The sequence below is a fragment of the Rosa rugosa genome, chromosome 1 (assembly GCF_958449725.1).
Source record: "Rosa rugosa chromosome 1, drRosRugo1.1, whole genome shotgun sequence".
NCBI classification, from domain to species: domain Eukaryota; kingdom Viridiplantae; phylum Streptophyta; class Magnoliopsida; order Rosales; family Rosaceae; genus Rosa; species Rosa rugosa.
The window spans coordinates 22,325,037-22,346,340 of NC_084820.1; the positions used below are offsets into that span (position 1 = coordinate 22,325,037).

The following is a 21,304-nucleotide window of genomic DNA, read 5'->3' on the forward strand; positions in this document are numbered from 1 at the left end:
TGTTAGCCACAGTCTAAATGAAATGCCTTCAAGGATTATGGATATGTCTCAAATTGAACTGCACCAGAACCTCCCTAAGGTTCTAATGATTTTTGGATAAGAATAGCCCTTTGGCTGGACACTCAATCTGTGAGTTCAACAAGGATGAAGTACAACTTCTGGATCCAGCTCCCCATGTACCTTTCTTTTCTAGTGAAAGTAATGATCATTAGCATAATCATAACTCATGCATTTTCTTCTTCATCACCTACTGGCCCTTCTCTACAGAGATTGACAGTGAATACTCCCTTAAAGCATTGAGATTAGACTGACATAACACTAAGTTGATTTAACTAGCTTGGATGAGAACAGCAGGAGATGTCATGCATTTTGATGTGACATACGATCATCGTCACTCACATTGCCTACACTATCTATTAGAATTCTAACAGAATAACAGTCATGACAGTTGACAACCTTTAGAAAATTTGGGTATCCTAAAGCTTCCACAATCACTTAAGATAATTATCGTACCAATGACATATGAAGGTGGCAGCTCTGGTTTCAGAGTATATGATCATTACTCAGAGAGGGGAAAAAATCTGGTTTCTACTAGGAGATCATTAAAACCAAATACCAGGTTCTTTCATCAAGAAACTAGATCAAATTTCTAATGCACGGCAGTTCATTCAAAATTGAATTTGCACAGAATGGTAAGAGCCCCTTCATGATCAATGATCACATAAATTGAATATTTTTAAAAAGAATAAGTCGGTCATGGATACAGACTATTCTTTACATCCAGCAACTCAACTTGGACCTCTCTTCACAACCAGAATCAGCATGAACACAAACAGCTATGACATAAATGATTCAACCTTGTAAGCATTATCACCCCAAACATTTTGAACACAGAGATTAAAGTTTACACATGCATACTTCTCAAGAATTGCCTCCTACTCAGATTTCAGAAGAATCTTTAAACGCTTTGAGGGCCATAACTCTATCAGATAACAATTAGACCGGAAAGCTGCAGCATTTTGATTAGTTTTGCCCTCTTATTATGCTTATGGTTTTCTTGTGTCCTCTCTCTTTGTTTATTGGTGGACTCTATCACACATGTTGTTGTTAGTCACAAAACAAGAAAAACAGAGATGTAAACCTACTGATGATCCTGAGAATAGTAAAAGGTGAAAGATCCCAGGAGAACAAAAAACATGCACACCAACCATAGATAATAATAGTTCATGTTGTTAACTGTAATAAAAATTTCTGAAGCAATCCATGAATGTCCATTTGTAACAGGGAGAGACATTCTGCATTTTATATCTAACAGAACCACACGAGGTCAATCATTCAAGCTACCCCCACAAGAACTCAAACCTTCTAATCTTTCTTGCTAAACCAACTCGAAACATGTCACTAGCTACAATTTGATCATAAAAGCTAAGTTGCTCCTACATTCTAACAAGTCAGATAGATAGACATACTCATTTGAGCTACTTGTTCTTCACCGTGATCCCAAGCTCCCTCGCCACAATCACAGTAGTCGCCATATCCAGAAACATCCCATGCTCCACAACTCCGGCGAGCCGCAAAATGGCCTCACTTGCAGCTCTCAAATCCCCAATATCCTTCTTGAAATACATATCCACAATGTAATTCCCATTATCCGTCACAAACGGCTCCCCACTCTCCTCACACTTGAGCTTCGCGACGCAGCCGGAGTTTCGGAACAAGTCCTGCAGCATTTTGGCCGTGAATTTCCAGCAGAACGGCACCACCTCCACCGGCATGGCCAGGCCGGAGCCGCCGAGGTGGTCAACGAGCTTGGACTCGTCGACGATGACGACGAACTTCTTACACGCGCCCTCCACCATTTTCTCTCTGAGGAGGGACCCGCAGCGGCCCTTGACTAGGTTGAGGTGGGGGTCGACCTCGTCGGCGCCGTCGATGGCGAGATCGAGGGCGGGGTGGTCGTCGAGGTCGGAGAGTGGGATTCCGAGGGAGAGGGCTTGTTGGTGGGTGTTTTGGGAGGTGGTGATTCCGATGATGTTGTGGAGTTTGCCGAGTTGTAAAAGCTCGCCGATGCGGTCGACGGCGTGCTTGACGGTGGAGCCGGAGCCGAGGCCGAGGATCATGCCGGACTCGACGTGCTCGACGGCCTTGTAGGCGGCGATTTTCTTCAACTCGTCTTGGGTGAGGATTGAAGAGCTGAAGAATCCGGCTTCCATGGCTAAATTTGATGAAAGCTGAAAGCGGAAAATTGGGAAAGAATGTGGTGTGATCGATTTTGTTCGTCTCACTGGAATTTTCGGTCAGATCAAGAAACAACTAAAAGTGGGATGGAATTTTCGGTCACACTGTTACTATCCTACATGTGCTGAATTTGGTGTAACGCTTCACCTTGCATGACCATTTTTTTTATTTTTTTATTTTTTTATTTTAATACTAAAGTGACTATATTACACTATAAGTACTTTGGCAACCAATGTTTACGATTTCGGAAGTCTCACTAGAAATGGAGTTAGTCCAAGTACGTAAAGACACTGATTACATAACTTATATGTCTCCAAAGAAAGAGACACGTGTGAATCAATTTTTTGTTATTACAGAATTTTCTAGTTGGTATTGAATATTAACTCCAACTTTAGTTAGGAGATTATTGATAAAGTGAAAGATTGAGTATTTGAGCAAGATGGTTTTGACTCTCGTATCTTTGCAATTTTTAGTTTGGTCTATCATTCTAGCGTATAAGTTTTATCCTAGACTTTAAATTCTACTTGACAATGATTGTGTGAGACATTTTTGGATCAGGTCTTCGTCCTCAAACTCAACAGACCTCTACAACATACATAATATTTGTACCTTCAATAAGACTCATGATGTAATATTATACTGACCAGATTTTTCGTAAATCCAAAATAATGAAAATATCACACCTAATATTATGTAAGGATTGATATGTCATTTAAAAGTCCAAGTCTTGAAGGGAAAAAAATGCAGAATGAGTTCAAGGAAATTCAAACTCTCTTCAAATTTGATTAAGATAAGACTTAGGAAGTTTCTTCACCATTGGAAGGATATTTTGGGTCCTATATGATTATTCCTATGATTATATGTGATCAAATGACTGTATCATCAGTAAAATTTATCATTCACGATTCTACCCAAAAAAAAAAAAAAAATTTATATCAACGAAAACGGCGTCGTAGGGGAGAACCGTGCCACTATAAAAGAATCCAGTCCGAACCGCGAAGCTAGTACGAACACCAAAAGTTTAGAGAGACGAGACAGCGAGAGCGATGGCCGAAGAAGAGCATGAGGTGTACGGAGCAGAAATTCCATACGAGGCGGAGATGGACGGCGACTTCGACCCCCATCCCGACGACGATGACGTCTCCACCGCCCACGGCAACGAATCCGCCGTCAAGGTTCTCATCAAATCCCTAACAATATTTCTTTTTTAGTACAACGGCGGGCCTAACCCTAATCTGAACAGAAAACCTAGCAGAATTTTGTGTTTTTTTTTTTCACAAGAAGCATAAGTATTGAATTGAATCAATGTGCTGATGTTTTGTTTTGCGCTTGAAGGAGGAGGAAGCTTCGGCTCTCCGCGAGATGCAGGCCAATGGGGCGAAGGAGATGGGTGCTGCGCAAGGTTGTTCATCTTTATTTCTCTGTTCTTGGTTTTGTGTTAAGAGTTTTTGTTAATCTTGATGTTCTAGTAGAGCTGTTAATTGTTAACATCGAGTACATTCGTGCTTTTGTGGAAGATTTTATTTCAATCTGTTGTTATTTCTCTGGTTTTGATAACTTTAAATATGATATTGGTCTCAAAACTCTCATGTCCCGAGGACTTTAAAATATCCTGTTTCTTATATTCTTTCAATGTTGACTGTGTTTGTTTTCTGGTCTTATGTTTAAGCTTGTATATATGTGACTGATTTTATTGCCTTGCACAGATCCTGCTACTGCAGCTGATTCTCAGGCAAACAAGGAAGCGGCTGATGAATGTTCTGTTTTCGTTGGCAATGTGAGTACCAGAATCTTGAAATCTCTTAGTCCACTTCCCTCTTTTAGACTTTAATTTATTATTATTGGCAATGTGGATGCTACAATAATATGGAGCTCACTTCTACTATATCTGCTTACTTTATGTTAATAATAAGCAGCTTAATTACAAGCACAGATCTTAATTTTGGTGCTGCTTTCTTTTAAAGCTTGTGGATCTTGGATTGCTTAAATATCACTACTAGTCACACCTTCTAGTTTGTAAATTATCTGTGCCTCACCATTTGGGTAAAAAGAATGTAAATTGATTTCAAAGCATCAGAAAAACTATGCCTCCATTGTTTTCTATTACAAACCATAATCATCTGCTATTTTGGTACTCTGGTTTTTGCTAGTCCTTGTAATTTGGTTCCTCTCTAATGTTTTTCCTTTCCAAAACTTCTGGAATAGGATTTAAAAGGTTTTGACCCCTGTTAAGTACCTCAACTGTACAAACTCACTTAAGTTATATGCATACTTAACACTTGTGTGGATGCGTGTCATATGCACCTTGAGAGTCTTGGTTTGACTTTATGTCGTACAATGATCGCAGGCTGATTGTTACTCCCCAACGTCTCTGTATATAGGTGCTGGAAATGTTACAATCTAGATTGAGGGTGGTCAATGTAGTGTGATGTATCATTAGCTGTCACTAGAGACAGAATCCTGTGTTTGTATGCTCAAAAAAAAAAAAAAAGTTGAAAGGTTGAAGGAAAAAAAAATCTCAGATATCAAAAGAAAAAAAAAATGAAAGAAAAAAAAATGAATTGAAAAAAAAAATGAAAAAAAGAAGAAGGTACTTTCGATAGATGAGATGATTTATTTAGGAAAAAAAGAAGCGGAGTGAATTTCACAGTAGATATTCGAAGAGAAGGATGGAGAAGGAGGAGGTAGGATGTGAGTTATGAGGCTTCATCTTCAATACAGGAGAGGGCTGCAAATGCCTCTGAAGAGGAAAGGAAAGATGGTTTACAACTGTAGTTACAGGGATTCTCTGCTGCTGGATGCTGTTGTTTGGTGCCTATGTAGCAAATGCGGTGAGGGATACATGATACTGCTCTCCTATGGCTTAAGTTCTCTTATTTATCAATGGTGTTCACCCTAGTTAAGAATTTTTTTGATTTGCTTGAGTGTGGCTTTAATCTCATGTTATTTTTGTGAATTCTGTTGGCCTTTTGCAAGACTTCTGTTTTTGTTGCCTAAATGGACTAAATCATTGAATGGTGGCTTATCACTAGACCAAATTGAACGATGTGGATCACAATGTGACAATAAGTGAATGAGGGTGGTGGGGCTGTCAAGAATAGATGGTGATGTTGTACTAGTAGTAGAATGCTCAAGATATGAGTAGGTTATCACAAGCTGAAAAGGCAAATGAATTTTGAAAAGGTTCTCTTTTTTTTTACATCAGTATGTATGTGTGACTGTGCATTAGTGTTTTGGTTCTCCCATGAATGTTCAAGATAAAAGAACTTTTTCCTAGCTTGATTGACACATGTTTCTGTTGGTTTTTACCTACTTCAACCAAGCACTACAAGAAACAGTTTTTGATGCTGTCCCAAACTCAACCTAAATATGATCTGATTTTCTTTTTAAGAATGCACTTCCACTTCCACATGTTGTGGTGTATGTTGTCTCTTCCATTGACTCAGCTTTGCCTTCAAAAACTGGATGAAATCATGTTTTTCAGGTTGATTATGCATGCACACCTGAAGAAGTACAGCAGCATTTCGAATCATGTGGCACAGTTAACAGAGTGACTATACTGACAGATAAATTTGGCCAACCAAAGGGTTTTGCCTATGTGGAATTCCTTGAAACAGAAGCTGTTCAAAAGGCTCTTGTTCTGAATGAATCTGAGTTGCATGGTCGGCAATTGAAGGTAATCCTCTCTATTTACTCTCTGTTTTTTCTCTCTCTCTCTCTTTTTGTGAGAGATACAACTGGAAAGTAAGAAGAAAGAAGTAACTAGTTAGATTATTGGTCTTGGATATTGCTATCTTTTATTTCATTATTGTAATTGTTTATTAATTGTGTAATATATCTTTAGGTTTTGCCTAAAAGGACCAATGTTCCTGGATATAAGCAATTCCGCCCTAGACGTTTCAATCCGTATATGGGTTACTGCATCAGGAGGCCTTATGTACCTCCTTACTTCTATTCGCCCTATGGATATGGGTATGGTGCTCTTACTTTCATTGCTTTCTATTGGTCAAGTGATATTTTTGATGCATATTATCATTTTTTCCCTTTCAAATATGCTGCAGGAAAGTTCCCAGGTTCAGAAGGCCAGCAATGTACTAGTAGAAGACTTTTCATCTGACTGATGGTCTGATGGGTACATCATCCAATATAACTATATAAGACCATTATATTCAGTTGAATGGTTGTTTTTGCTTCACCTGGTAGTTCTAGACAGAAACTATGCGGAAGTAGTGCGACTATAACCGTACTTACTGTCGTTCAACAATGTGATTGTGGATTATACTCTCGTGTTCAATGTGAACTAGCTAATGGTTTCTTTGTGGACGTATTGTAGTATATTACATTCTGTTTTGTTTTGTTGATTATATGTCCTGCTATGCACGTGCGAACCTTTGCTATGGATGTTCTTTTTTCTTTTTTTCTTTTGGTTATCATATTGCATTCTTTAGAGGCAGTGATAACAAAATGGAAGTAGGGGAGAAAAGGTACAGAACAGCAGAAGTAGAAGTAGCTCTGCCTCTCCGTGAATGTCACTTTTAAGGCCAACCTCGGTCACACTTAATAGGGTCTTTGGTGTTTCAACAGAAAATTTTGTTGTAGTACCAGGGAGACATTCTAATGATTCCTCCCTTACTGTTGAATATCCTTCCAGTATTGCCATTACTTCACAGTCGGAGTGTCCTCGGAACTGGTTCAGAATCCATCAGGCATTCTAATCATCCTTGCTACATTGACTCGAAAGACAATATCAAACCACTAGCTATGACAATCTGTTCAAAGCAAACAAATTTACACTCAATACATTAAAAAAAAAAAAAAAAGGTATTGATAGATATCAACTCAAAACGACGCCGTACAGCGAAGTAATGGCAATTTAGTCCAGTGGCGAGTGAGAGAGACGAAACAGCGAGGTCGAGAGAGCAATGGACGAAGAGGAACATGAGGTGTACGGAGCAGACATCCCAGACGAGGCAGAAATGGAGGGCGACTTGGACTCCCATCACGCCGACGTTGACATGTCCACCGCCGACGACGACGCCGCCGTCAAGGTTCTCGTCAATCAAATCCCTAACATTTTTTTTTTCTTTGGAACACTCAACCCCCAAACTAAACAGAAACCCTAGCAGAAAATTGTTTTAGCACCAAATTGAATGGATGTTATGTTGTAGGAGCTGGATGAGATGAAGAAGCGCTTGAAGGAGATGGAGGAGGAAGCTGCTGCCCTCCGTGAGATGCAGGCCAAGGTTGAGAAGGAAATGGGTGCTGCCCAAGGTATCTTTATTCGCTTCTTGTTAGGGTTTTATCGGTTCCGAAAATTTTACTAGAGAGCTGTTAAATTTTGCTACCAGCTGTTTTATTCTGATCATTGTATTGTTTCTTTGCCTATGTGTACTTTAATTTTCATTTAGAGGTTAGGCTCGGGATCGAAGCTCCCCTGTGCTGCATTGGCAAATCGATATAAACGTTTCCGAATTCTGATGAGCATTTGTTTGAATCTCTGTTGTTTCTGAGGGTTACATTGTTTCTTTGGTTTTGATAACTTCAAACGTGACGTTGATAATTTTGCTTTGGTTGCTGCCTCGGTGTTTGGGATCAGGATAGAGATCTCTCTTGTTCTGTGCTCTCGTGTTTTTAGGTTTACTCAAAAGTTTAGTGCAATATTATGACATCATGCAATCTGAAATTGTAGCTTAAGAAGCTCATTATGCACTCGCCTGTTTTTCTTAAACCGTGATGGTGTTCTTTTCAGTATTTATGAAACTCTAACATCATATATTACTGCGATATTTTATTTGTTTGTTTATTGATTTAGTGTTTAAGCTCATTCGTATATGTGACTGATTTTTAATGTTTTGCACAGACCCTGCTGCTGCAGCTGTTTCTCAGGCACACAAGGAAGAGGCTGATGCGCGTTCTGTTTTTGTTGGCAATGTGAGTTTGAAATCCCTTAGTCCACTTCACTCATTTAGACTTCACTTTATTAGTATAGTATCAAGCAAAATAACAGTATGTTATGTGATTGGACCAAAAAAATTTATCAATCTGAAGTATTAAAATTATTGTTGTAATGCCTAGCAAATGAAAATATACTAGTAGCTTGTAGATATCTTCAGGTGGATGCTACAATAATATCAGGCTAACCTTGACTATATCTGCTTACTTTATGTCAATATAAGAATTTATTAGTGATAAGCAGCTTACTAGATCTAATGTTGATCCTACTCTCCTTTAAAGCTTGTGGATCTTGGATGTTGGAACTTCACTACTAGTGACACCTTCTAGTTTGCAAATTATCTATGCCTCACCATTTTGGTCAAAAAAAAAAAAAAAAGATTTCAAAGCATCTGATAAACTATGCCTCCATTCTTTCTATTACAAACCATAATTACCTGCCGGTACTCTGGTTTTTGCTATTCCTTGCAATTCGGTTCTTCTCTCTTATGCTTTTCTTTTTCCAAAACTTGTGGAAAAGGATTTAAAAGGTTTTGACCCTTGTTAGCTACCTCAACTGTACAACTCACTTAAGTTATATGTATGCTATTACACTTGTGTGGATGCATATCATATGCAACTTGAGAGTCATGGTTTGACTTATTGTCGTACAATGATCGCAGGCTGATTGTTATTCCCCAAGGTCTCTGTGTTTAGGCGCTCGATATGTTACAATGTAGATTGAGGGTGGTCAATGTATTCTGATGTATCATTAGCTGTCGCTAGAGACCAGACATGTCTTCTGTACCGTCAAATAAAAAAATACAAAAGTTGAAAGATGGAAGGAAAAAAATTGTCTGATATAAAAAAAGTATAAATAATTGCAAAGGTGAAAAAAAAAAAGGAAAAAAAAAAAAGAAAAAAGAAAAGAAAAGAAAAACATGAAAGAAAAAAGAAGAATGAATTGGAAAAAAAAAAATACTTGGGAATTTTACAACAGTGGGTTGTAGATGACATGATTTATTTAGGAAAAAAGTATAGTGAATTTCCAGAAGATATTCCAAGAGAATGATGGGAAAGAAGGAGGTAGGATGTGAATTATGAGGCTTCAACTTCAATACAAGAGAGGGGGTGCGTCTTTGAAGAGGAAAGGAAAGATGGGTTTGCAACTGTAGTTGCAGAGGTTCTCTGCTGTTGGATGCTGTTGTTTGGTGCCTCAGGAATGTGTCTATTTGGCAAATGTGGTGAGGGTACATGATCCTGCTTTCCTATGGCCTAAGTTCTCTCTAATTTGACAATGGTGTTCATCCAAGTTAAGAAATTTTTTTGATTTCTTGAGTGATTTTTTGATCTCATGATATTGTTTTGAATTCTGTTTGCCTTTACAAGCTTTCAATTTTTCTTTTCTTTTTTCAGATCTCACTAAAGATTATTTAATCAGTTAAAGAAAGGCCTCTTCTTCATGGATTGATTGGTGCCAATACGTATTTAATTTTATATATATGCTTCTTAAGGTAAATGTATGTGTGTGCACACTTCCACATTGTCTACTGTGAGAATTGTGGTGGAGTTTTGTTACAGCGTTGCAGTCTGTTATAGGCTAACAGCTTTCAGAATTGAATCAATAAGAACTAGTGACGATTTTGTTAGTGTTGCAGTCTGAAAACAAGTATTTGGTGCAAATAAAAGTAGTTAAGATAACATTAAGAACGTACCATGCAGGCAGCCCAAACTTCTCAAGTGTCTTTGCAGGCCTAAAAGGACTAAATCATTGAATGTTGGGAGATCAATAGACCAAATTGAACTATTTGGCTTACAATTTGACAAGTGAATGGGGGTGGGGAAGCTGTTAAGAATAGAAGGTGGTGTTGTACTAGTAGAATGCTAAAGATATGCTTGGCTTTTACAAGCTGAATTACCAGTGATGAATGCACTGGTCAGCCGGTGGGACATTTCAAAAATGAGAAGGTGACGTTGCGTCAGTAGTAGATTGCTCATTGTATGACTTGGGTTTGGACAAGCTGAATTTGAACCATTTTCAACTAAATACTAGTTCTGGAGTAGGCCTGTTCATTGGTATGGAAAATTTAACTACACAGGTTATAGGCTGCTGGAGTTTGAAATGTAATTTTTAGAAAATAAAATGTAGTAAGTAATTTAAGGGAGGCAGAAACCAGTTGGGGAACCACATTGGGGAGCCGGTTATGAAGAAAAAATCATAATATAATATCTATCAGTAATCTTAGAAGTTGATAAGAAATTCTTTTAATTTGTATACTTGAAAAGATTATTAAAAGATTTCTACCAAAAACAAATGGTTTATGAAAAGATTCTCTTTTTCTTAATATCAGTATGTATGTTTTTCTGTGCATTAGGGTTTTGATACTCCCGGTCAAGATAAAAGAAAATTATGATTAGCCTAATCCACCATATATTTCCTAGCTTGATTGACGGCATGTGTTTGTGTAGTCCTTTACCTACTGAAAGCGAGCTCTACCAAAAAAAATTACTTTTGATGCTTCAAAAAATGTGCTCTGTTTCTTGTTGTTGTGATGCACTTCCACATATTGTGGTGTATGTTGTCTCTTCCACTCACTCATGCTGATTACAAAAACTGCATTAAATCATGTGTTGCAGGTTGATTATGCATGCACACCTGAAGAAGTACAGCAGCATTTCCAATCATGTGGCACAGTTAACAGAGTGACTATACTGACAGATAAATTTGGCCAACCAAAGGGTTTTGCCTATGTGGAATTCCTTGAAACAGAAGCTGTTCAAGAGGCTCTTGTTCTGAATGAATCTGAGTTGCATGGTCGGCAATTGAAGGTAATCCTCTCTATTCTCTCTCACTCTCTTTATTTTTGGTTACAAAGAAGGCAGTAAAAGTGAAAGAAAGTTAGCACAAGTAAACTAGTTAGATTAATGGTCTTGGATATTGCTATCCATTGTTTTTGTTATTGCATTCTTTTTTATTAATTTCTTAATATATATTTAGGTTTTGCCTAAAAGGACCAATGTTCCTGGTATGAAGCAATTCCGCCCTAGACGCTTCAATCCTTATATGGGTTACCGCTTCAGGAGGCCGTATGTACCCCCTTACTTCTACTCTCCTTATGGATATGGGTATGTTCTCTTACCTTCACTGTCTTCTGTCAGTCAAGTGATTCTTTATTTTTGTTATCTTTTATTTATTTTATTTTTTTTATGCATATTATCATTTTATCCCTTTTTTTTATTATGCTGCAGGAAGGTTCCCAGATTCAGAAGGCCAGCACGATACATGCCCTACTACTAGAAGACTGTTTGCATCTGATTGATGGTTACATCATCTAGTATAAGACCATTATATTCGTATTATGAATAGTTAAACTCTACTTATCCTGGTAATTCTAGACAGGATCATTATTGCGGAAGTGGGTACAAAATACATTTAGCCTTATTGTCATTTAACGATTTGTTTGTGAATTATGCACTCTATGTGTGATGTGAACTAGCTAATAATGGTTTTTTTTTTTTATGGAAAATATTATAGCATATTACATTCTTTTCATTTGGTCAATCATATTTCTTTTTATGCGTGTGGTCAACCTCATGTGAGCTGTGAATGTTTTTTTTTTTCTTTTTTTCTTTTGGGGAAAATATTGTAGCATATTACATTCTTTTCTTTTGGTCTATTATTTTCCTTTTTATGTGTGTGGTCAACTTCATGTGAGCAGTTGGGGGTACTGATGAAAAATGGTAGTAGAGGAGAAAAAACAGCAGAAGTAGCTCTGCCTTTCTATGTCACCTTCAAGGCCAACCTTGGTCCCTCCTCCATTGTTGCTTGGGTCTTTGGTGTAGCTATGCCTTTCTATGTCACTTTCATGGCCAACCCCCGTTACTGTTTAATGTCCTTCCTCATGTTTTGGTGATTATTTCTGCATCCATTTTGACCCTTTTCTTTTTTGTTGCTGACAATATACTCGTCTCTCTATGATTTTGGGGACGATGAAGTATTTTCTTGGGGATTTCCCTTGAAGAATCTTGGCCACTGAGGCAATGCATATCCTGTGGTTTGAGTTAAATACTCCTAAAATGTAATCAGGAGAACAAAAGGTGATTTTCAGGGTTAACTAGATGTCATTTGAAATATATATAGACATTTTAAGGTCATTTTTCTGTTCATGTTGTGTTCTGCTTGGTTAGTTGGTTCTATATTATTGTCATTTTTCTATTTTTGTAGATCCAATTATGATTCCCAGATCATTGATAATTAGATTGCCACGTGATAAATGAATTTCTAGGTTCATATATATCCATACTGATGAGTACTGACCTCAAGTTGAACTTCAGGTAGATGCTAATCATCAATTTAGAAAAGGTTTGATATATGCATCTAACCCTATTGCCCCATCTGCTGGTTGAAGTCTCGTGCCAACTAACTAAATCCTATTCTTGACGGTTAAGGGTTACATCCATATTTATTTCCCACCAACATTTCATTTTCTTCTTGAATTGCATACACCCCCAAGTTGACAAGTTAGCGTACCTTCAGATGGGTTTGAACGCTAACCTTCATAGAGGATGCTTTCGACATCTAACAGTACAGGAATGTGAGGTTGAGAAGATATTTTGTAGCACTTCTGGTGAAATATCTCCAAATGGAATCGTAGGAAGAAATCAATCGCAGGACTCATCCAAGAAGACACAAAGCATAAAGCAAGTTGGTTCAGAGCAATACCGAGAGAAATTCTTCAATACAACCGTTATGTACAACCCCGATCCACATGTGATGAGTTGGATTGAATACACACAACGAACGTCTCAACCGAGAAGGGACAATTATCACATCTCTATTTCATGGTTATGAGATAATACTGAGTTTTTTGTGTTTGTAGCTCACTAATGTATGTGTGAGATCCACGGAGATTTGTGGATCCCCACTATTTTCACATTGCTTATTATAGAAGTTATGTAACAGAAAAAAAAAAAAAAAAAAAAAAAAACTAGGGAAGCAAACCATATAGCTGTTCTTCATTCACTTTGCTCACCATAACAACAATTTAGTACGCCATAAGTGGCTATTGCATTGATTTTATTGTTTCAAAAACGGATGCCTGATCAAACCACATTCATAAATAAACAAACTCAAATACAAAAACAATTAAAGTAATAACCTTGAACAGGTTTGATCTCCAACACCTTGCATTTGCAGCTCGCAATCTGAAGGCACCGTACCTACCGTTCAAACATATGATCGAATCTTTGACAACTAAAAACAACATGGGGAACATATTTTACTACAGTCTTCCAGAGCCCCAACTTCTCGGGATTTTGTCTAGTTGCTCTTAATGTTTTGATGCCATCACTAGCTTGCAATATGTAGTTTGCTGGATAAAACCCATACTAAGTTTATTCGTTACCAAGTACATCAACATTGCCAATAATCTGAAATGATGCAGAACTTCCAAATGATAGATTGCTTAGAGGCTTAAAGAGAGCAAACGTTGTGTTCCGATCCTTCTCTTCCTTAGTCGTTCAGCGATGATAAAGGCTAGCTCAAGAGCCTGAGAAGCATTCAGTCTTGGGTCGCAGTGTGTGTGGTAGCGTGAGCTCAGATCATCGAAAGTCACTGTTCGGGATCCTCCAATGCACTCGGTCACATTCTGGCCAGTCATCTCGAGATGAATTCCTCCAGGATGGCTCCCTTCTTGCTCATGAACATCAAAGAATGCTCGCACCTCAGCCTGCAAACAAATTCAATATGACAATCAGGATTCCATGATGATGATGATGATGATGGGAATAGAAGAATTGTGAAACAATATCACTAACAAATTATTAATCACCTAGGGTACTATAATGTTGCATACGGGATTCCAAGCCGCATCTGTTTGGACTTTAAAGACTTACTAGACAATTGTTGGAACACTTGTTCAAGCACAATGATGCGTAGGTAACAAACCAGGATGATGCAATTCCCCACACATTTCCCATTATAACTTTTAAGTCTGGCAAAGACCCACATGTTGATAGAGTCTCCTTAACTAAATAGAGACTAGTACCATGGATTGGCACCACAGGATTAAGGAGATATTTTACTCTACAAGACATTCTCAATTATTATTTGACATGTATTGGATTGGTCACCCAGTGGCAATCATTGAGGGAAAAATCATACTGATTCCATGGTAAAGGAATTTTCTCAATTTTAGATGAAAAGAAAGGTTACTATTTCTTTATAATTGAGATAGACTTCTTTTTCTGAAGGCATTCCCAACAAAGCATCTAACACAATTCATGGTAGATGGAAAAAAACCAGTAGAGAAATTATACCAGAATTGCATCAAATGGACGTGTTTTGAGTCCACAGGGGGCCTTAATAGTGTTTCCATGCATTGGGTCGCAGACCCAGGTCACAATTTGCCCTGCTTGGCGGACAGCCCTAATCAAGTGTGGAAGCTTGACTCTCATGTTCTCAGCACCCATTCTTGCTATGATTGTGATCCTTCCTGGCTTGTTGTTAGGGTTCAGGATTTCAATGAGGTTAACAAGATCCTTTGGATCCATTGTGTTGCTCACCTGCATCACAAGATATCATTGTTAGCCACACATGAAAGTTATATAAAAACTAGAGACAGAATAAAAGACAAAAGGTGCATTAATAAGACCAATTCGATTATGACAATTTTAATCAAATACGCCTAGTATGAGCCTGCTTAAACATTTAAGTATAACATAGAGAAAAGATTTGCCGTTATCTGCTAAACTTTTGGTTTATTGTACAATTACTATATCTTAGTGAGTGAAATTCCAAACTAGTTGTAGTATCAAACAAAACATAATAGAAATAACATAGAATCATTCACAATTCTCTAATTGTGAAGCACCGACATATCCAAAAAGGTAGTAAGCATCATTAAGTTTACACCATTATTAGCATTAAAAGGACACTAATAAAGAATAAGATCGATCAATAGAGCTTTACCTTGACTCCAATGGGGTTGGAGATTCCCTTTAGGAACTCAACATGGGCACCATCCAATTGACGGGTACGCTCCCCGCACCAAAGCATATGAGCTGAGCAATCATAGAAGAGTCCAGTAGTAGAATCCTCCCTTGTGAGTGATTGCTCATATGGCAAATGCAAGCACTCATGGGATGTCCAGAACTCGGTTGTCCTCATGATAGGATGGTCAACTGTAAGTCCAGCAGCAGACATGAATCCCAAGGCTTCATCAACCCGGTGAGCCAATTCCTGGTACCTATCGAACACACCAACCACAAACATAAGCAAACCACAAACTCTGTCTTGATTACAAGATCTAATACATTTTTGGATCCAATCACAGTCCAAATGCAAAGATCAACACTTTAAAATTGTTTGGCTTTAATGCATACCTATCTCCCTGCTCACTGTGCTCAGCAAAGTCGAGATTCCATTGAGTAACCCTCTGCATAGCGGCATACCCTCCAGTGGCGAAGGACCTCAGAAGGTTCAAAGTTGCAGCAGATTGGCAGTAAGCCCTGATCAACCTTTGAGGGTCTGGAGTTCTAGACTGCAAATCAAAGGCCTCACCATTAATATTGTCTCCCCTGTACGCTGGCAGTGTAACTCCATTCTTCTCCTCAACTGCAGCCGATCTTGGCTTGGCAAACTGACCCGCCATTCTTCCCACCTAAAATTCAACCAACCCCACAATTTTCATCACATTATTCAACATCATTCCGACACAAAATAAATAACATTACATAGCATTAAAAAAAATGAAATTTGTAATGATCACTGCCGAAAGATCTAACCTTGACGACATTCATTTGTCCTCCGAACATAAGAACCACACCCATCTGGAGCATCACTCTGAAGGTGTCCCTAATGTTATTGGCACTGAACTCCTTGAAGCTCTCAGCGCAGTCACCACCCTGAAGAAGAAAAGCATTGCCCATTGCAGCCTCGGCAATCTTCTCCTCCAAGTGCCTGGCCTCTCCGGCGAACACGATCGGCGGGAAGGACTCAATGGTGTTGAGCACAGTGTTGAGCTCATTCTGATCTGGGTACTCAGGGAGCTGCAGAGCCTTCTTGGTCTTCCAGCTCTCAACGCTCCATTTTCCGGAGCTGGGCTTCGGCGCCGCCACCGCGGCCTTCGGGGGCTTCTCGGCGACGACGGGGGCCTTGCCGCCGTCGGCGGCTGCCGCGGCGGAGATGGGGTGGACGAGGCGCTTCTTGGTGGCGAGGAAAGGAGAGAAAGCGGGTTGGTGAGATTGAGAGGTGGGGGCGCAGAGAGAGTTGCCGCAGAGTGATTTGGAGGAGAGGGTTGCTGGGTTTGTGAGCGCCATTGCTGTGTTTGTCTCTCTTTCTTTCCTCTCACAAGTTGGTGAAGCTTGAGATTCTAGAGAGAGAAAGAAGAGAGAGAGAGAGAGAGAGCTGTTGTGGAGGCTCTGAGAATGAGGTTGGGTTGGTTTGAAGGGGGGTTTATATAAGGTTTTAGAGGCGACTAGGACACTGGAGCGGGTAGTTAGGAACGGAGGGAGGGGTATTTTCGGGAATGTGTGACAGGGGTTAGTGGGTCACAGTGTGATAACTGTGATTTAGTGGGAAATTTAGGTGGGGCGGGGGGTATTTACGACATTTTGGTTCGGCCAGGCTGCTGTCTTACCAAACCCGATGGTCGGATAGTTGCCACTACTTATACAATTCCTCTCATTCATCACCTACCCAAATATCTTACCTTATTACTGTTAATCTAATAATTCCTCCCCAAAATTTAACTATGTATTTTTTTTTTTTGAAACTATCACATCCAATTGTAACCACAAAAAAAAAAAAAAAAAAAAAACTAACATTCATTGAATTTTTCAGTTGCTAAAATCTACTTTTCATCATATTCAACAATTGAAAAACTAGTAACAATGTATTATTTGAAAACATGGTGAAAGGAACGATTCGGGCGGTTGGTGGCTCCCTCGAGTGATGTGGATCCTTGCCCGCTGCATGAGTAGTAGCTCACACTCAAAACTCCTCCAACACGAGTCCTAGTCATTTCAGTGAGGTCGCTTCTCTGGCGCTATTTGAACTTTTGATTGGTTCCATCCATCGCCGACCCTCGAGTATGAAGTGGTCATACTCGGGTATAAATTAGAAGACGTTGTTTTTTAGTATATATTTGTTCTTATTTTTGGTTAATGGTATATATGTTTACACAACGCTTGCTTAAATTTTTGATTTAAGTCTAATAACAAAAACGCTATGAATTATATTAGGTGATATGAAACATGTCGGGATAATTTAGTCAAATAAAATTATAATTAAATACCAAATTTAGCAAAATTATGAATTAACAGTTGGACACCAAATGTTATGGATTCTCAATTCAGCATTTAATCTCAACAGCTTTGTTTGGAAGGGATAACCAAAAGATTTAATACAGTAATAGACTATCATATCACATACGTTTTTTTTTTTTGGCTAAAAATTAATCCATATACAATGTTTTTTTTGCCTGAATATTATACCATATATGTTTAGGGGATATTTAATATCTTGACTCCATTTCTTTAAAGAGGCACACATACTACATAGCTTGAGACTTTCAGTTGCCATATGAACCGGCATATTAAATTCCATAGATCTAGATTCTTAACCAAATTAAATATGTTAGACAATAGCACCAACAGAAACAGTTGCATTATTAATTGCAAAATCAGTATTTTTCACAATTAGGTATATCTAGCTACTCCTTTCACTAATCTAGATAATATAACTTATAAATGGGTGACTCACACTCAATTATACCGGGACTTTTTATGTTAAAACTCAACACATTTCGGATGGTTAAGTTGTGACAGTATCATTACGTTAGTAGGTCATGGGTCACACTTGTCGTTATTTAACATGGTATCAGAGCGAGTCTCCCTTTAATTACGTCTCCAACTGTTATGGACCTTATTTGAGTTCCTTAAATTGACCATCAAACAGATTTCGATTGGAAACAGTACATAACTGAAATTTCAATTATTTTTGGATTAAATTAAGTTTTAAGTTTTTGCATGCTTTAGAATATATCCAAAAATAAAAAAAGAATTCTATATTAGATGCGGCAAAAAATCTATCTTGCTAAGTTCTAATTTAGATATTTGGTAAACAAATCAAATACTACAAGGAAAGAACTTGGAAATTATGAATTAAGAGGGAAAAAAAAAGGAAAAAAATAGAAGAAAAAGAAAAAACCTTTGGGACTTTACAAGCACATGGAATCAGTTTAGAGGATATTCAGCCAAAGATGCTCGTCTTTATAGGGTGGAAATCTAGAGAAAGCACGTGGCATAAAGCGCGTGGAGAGAGCAATTCTAATTTTTTTTGTAAGAAATATTTGTTTTATTGAAACTATCAATTTTTTAAGACCAAAAACACCCTATCAATTTGATCTCATGCCATTGCCCTCCATTTGGATTTTACTGATATCACCAGAAGTGCTCGATGAAAACTCCACGCCCCCCTCGCATCGTCTTTTTCTTATCCCTAAGATTGGAGAATCAGACACACTTCATGTCTTCATCCTTCTTCCTTCTACTAAGACACAAAACCAAACCAAGCTTGTGTGTTCAAACTAGATTAGTTATATGTTTTGGATTGAAAGGATGTTCACCATTGTATGGAACTAGTCTAAAATTTTTGTATTGATATACTGATTACTTAACTAGAAGTTGCACACTTTTAAGTTTTTGAACATGTCTTTATTGCAAGATGGACATATATGTCGCCACAAGATGACACAATCAGAGTTGAGCTCAATAACATCGGGATGATGGAAATGCCGATTTAATATCCCAACCAGTAAGATAGAGGTAACAAGAAACCACCATACGAGCTGGAGTTGAAGGGAGTCAAACCAGACATCCCAAACCTAGTGTTTACCAGTACGAAAAACAAATAGAGAAACGAAGCACAAACCTGCACCACCAATCAGTAGCCCATGCCAAAAGAAACATTAGATATGTAGTAAACACGAGAAGCCGCTAGCCTTGGCACCACCAAAAGAAAACATTTCCCTATATATGCAATAACCATAAGAAATCGTTTTTCAGACAACCCACCAACAAATAAACATCGCACAAAGGACATGAGACCCAATGCACAATAAAATTCGTTTTGAACAAAATGTGACATAAAAGGGAGCAATGCTCTGGGCGTCGATCAGATGCGGGAAGCCGAACTCCAATCTAGAGGAGAGGATGAAACCCTACCACAACACAATTTTTTTTTTTTCAAACGATTAAAATTAATATTGTATCAGTATCTAACTTTTGACATTTCTCATCCCATTGCCTTAATTAGTACTACTAGTACTCCCACATACTGTCCATGAGGTGAAAACAGTTATCATAGAGAAAAATAAATAATTAAATGAGAGAAAAACAAGAGTTGTGGAATAGTTTTTATTTATTTATTTTTATTAAAAATTAATTTTTGATTTGTCACAATCATTATTACTGGCTTAGATCCTGTTTGGGATTGCTTCGCTTTTAAAAAAAAAATCAGTTTTTGTTTAAAATTTTAGATTTAATTGTATTCGTAAATAAATAAAAAACAGCTTTTCATTCAAAAAAAATAATAATAACAGCTTTAATTGAAAATTCTAAGTCATTGACAGCAAATTTTAGAAGCAACCCAAATGTTTACTTATAGAAGCTGTTTTCGATAAAATCACGCTCTGAAGTTGTTTTATGTACTGACAGCACTTTTAATAGTATTATTTACCAAACACAAAACTATTTTAATTCTTACAATACAGCAATAACAGTTTTTTTTAAAAGTCACAGCAATCCAGAACTAGCCCTTAATATATTGATTTCTAAAATAATTTAATCTTTCAAAAGCATTTATGCAAAAAAAAAAAAAAAAAAAAAAGGAATTTTGATTGACATTATTGTATAAGAGTATAGATTTTGTATGATCGTACTAATTTTATACATTTACTCATCCCTGTTGCATTAAAGAAGTGCCATTAATTATTTTAAAGGAATCTCTCCTCTACAAATGATTAGCAGTGGGGTAACTAACTATTAGTTAAAGAATCTCATCAATGGAACCAAACCATTGTGCTCCCCTTTTACATATTAGACTACAAAGTCAAGACTTGGAATCAGCCACATTTTGTGTCATGGTCAATGATCTATGGTCATCCAACTGAAATTCAACCGAGTAATTTGGTTTCCAGAATGTCGTCGACTGCCTGCCTGCCTGCCTAGGATCTGCTTTCCAATCATGGGGGAAGGCTTGTTCTAATTTCTAGATTTGCACCAATTTTAAGACTATTCGACTTATCTCGATGGAAGGTGGAATATAGAAACTGTAACGCAATTATTGATGCACAAAACTATAGTGCATATATGGAAAGCACATTAATTTAAACTTACAAGTGATGAATTAATTTCATATCTTATGATCCACTTGCCTCTCAGACTCATTTTATAGCTATTGAAACTGTCCAAAAAAAGCCAATCACAGTCTAAACCGCGGTCGTGTTCTTATCTGCATATGTTTTTCTTTCATGCTTCTAAATCCTATGCATAGTATTATACTTCAAACTCATAACGCATAGCAATAATCCCAAACCAACATTGTTTTTGCATTCAGTATCAGTAGCTTCCATCTAGACAGGTTCAGTACCTTTAATGTCCAACAATACTTCACATATATATGATTTAGGGTTTAGAACCTGTTTAGGGTTTAGCAGTTAGGTTTAGAATTTCATATTTTGAAAATGCGTTTGACAGGAAAGTACTTGGAAAACAAAGTACGTAAATTTCATCTGCTCGACTGACGGAGAGGTCTGCTGGAGGACCCGCCTTTAAAGATCAGCATATGCTGCTGCTACTACTTCTGTAGGGTATAGATATCTGACTGTACGTGAAATTATTGATGATTTGAAGGCGACTCCAATGTTCTGGTCGACATTATATATTGAATGAAAACAAAAGGAAACTAGTCGATCGATCGACCATTAGATGAGAAAAGTTTGATGGTTGCATATTCGTATATATTATATGATTGAGATCGATATCAGCACGTTCATGAAATGACTCACAATTAAGCAACAAGAGGTCAACCCAGCAGCAAAGCTTCAAGAATTTGATCCTTCTGCTGCAACAA

At 37.7% G+C, this 21,304-nt stretch overlaps 3 protein-coding genes across 10 annotated transcripts; 1 reads left to right on the forward strand and 2 right to left on the reverse strand.

The window, feature by feature from the left end:
- Window positions 1-1,210: 1,210 nt before the first annotated feature.
- On the reverse strand, window positions 1,211-2,343 carry LOC133723829 (probable ribose-5-phosphate isomerase 2). The gene has a single exon (XM_062150691.1). It carries the CDS (start codon window positions 2,211-2,213, stop codon window positions 1,479-1,481), a length of 735 nt encoding a protein of 244 aa, XP_062006675.1. The 5' UTR covers window positions 2,214-2,343; the 3' UTR covers window positions 1,211-1,478.
- Window positions 2,344-3,249: 906 nt separating this feature from the next.
- On the forward strand, window positions 3,250-11,764 carry LOC133723831 (polyadenylate-binding protein 2). Of its 8 annotated transcripts, none has more exons than XM_062150704.1 (6): window positions 3,250-3,413; window positions 3,574-3,640; window positions 3,945-4,015; window positions 10,807-10,998; window positions 11,168-11,295; window positions 11,419-11,764. In XM_062150704.1, the coding sequence occupies exons 1-6, from the start codon at window positions 3,285-3,287 to the stop codon at window positions 11,465-11,467; spliced, it is 636 nt and encodes a 211-aa protein (XP_062006688.1). In that variant the 5' UTR covers window positions 3,250-3,284; the 3' UTR covers window positions 11,468-11,764. The 8 variants fall into 8 exon arrangements, with proteins under 8 accessions (XP_062006688.1, XP_062006695.1, XP_062006698.1 ...); XM_062150711.1 differs by lacking the exons at window positions 10,807-10,998; window positions 11,168-11,295; window positions 11,419-11,764 and adding exons at window positions 5,723-5,914; window positions 6,083-6,210; window positions 6,300-6,602; XM_062150714.1 differs by lacking the exon at window positions 3,250-3,413 and adding an exon at window positions 4,586-5,069 and having other exon boundaries at window positions 3,572-3,640.
- A 1,449-nt stretch (window positions 11,765-13,213) lies between these two features.
- LOC133723874 (phospho-2-dehydro-3-deoxyheptonate aldolase 2, chloroplastic-like) lies at window positions 13,214-16,606 on the reverse strand. The gene is made up of 5 exons (XM_062150746.1): window positions 15,955-16,606; window positions 15,553-15,830; window positions 15,140-15,416; window positions 14,488-14,733; window positions 13,214-13,898 (listed from the first exon to the last, which is right to left on the reverse strand). Exons 1-5 carry the CDS (start codon window positions 16,486-16,488, stop codon window positions 13,635-13,637), a joined length of 1,599 nt encoding a protein of 532 aa, XP_062006730.1. The 5' UTR covers window positions 16,489-16,606; the 3' UTR covers window positions 13,214-13,634.
- Window positions 16,607-21,304: the final 4,698 nt, after the last annotated feature.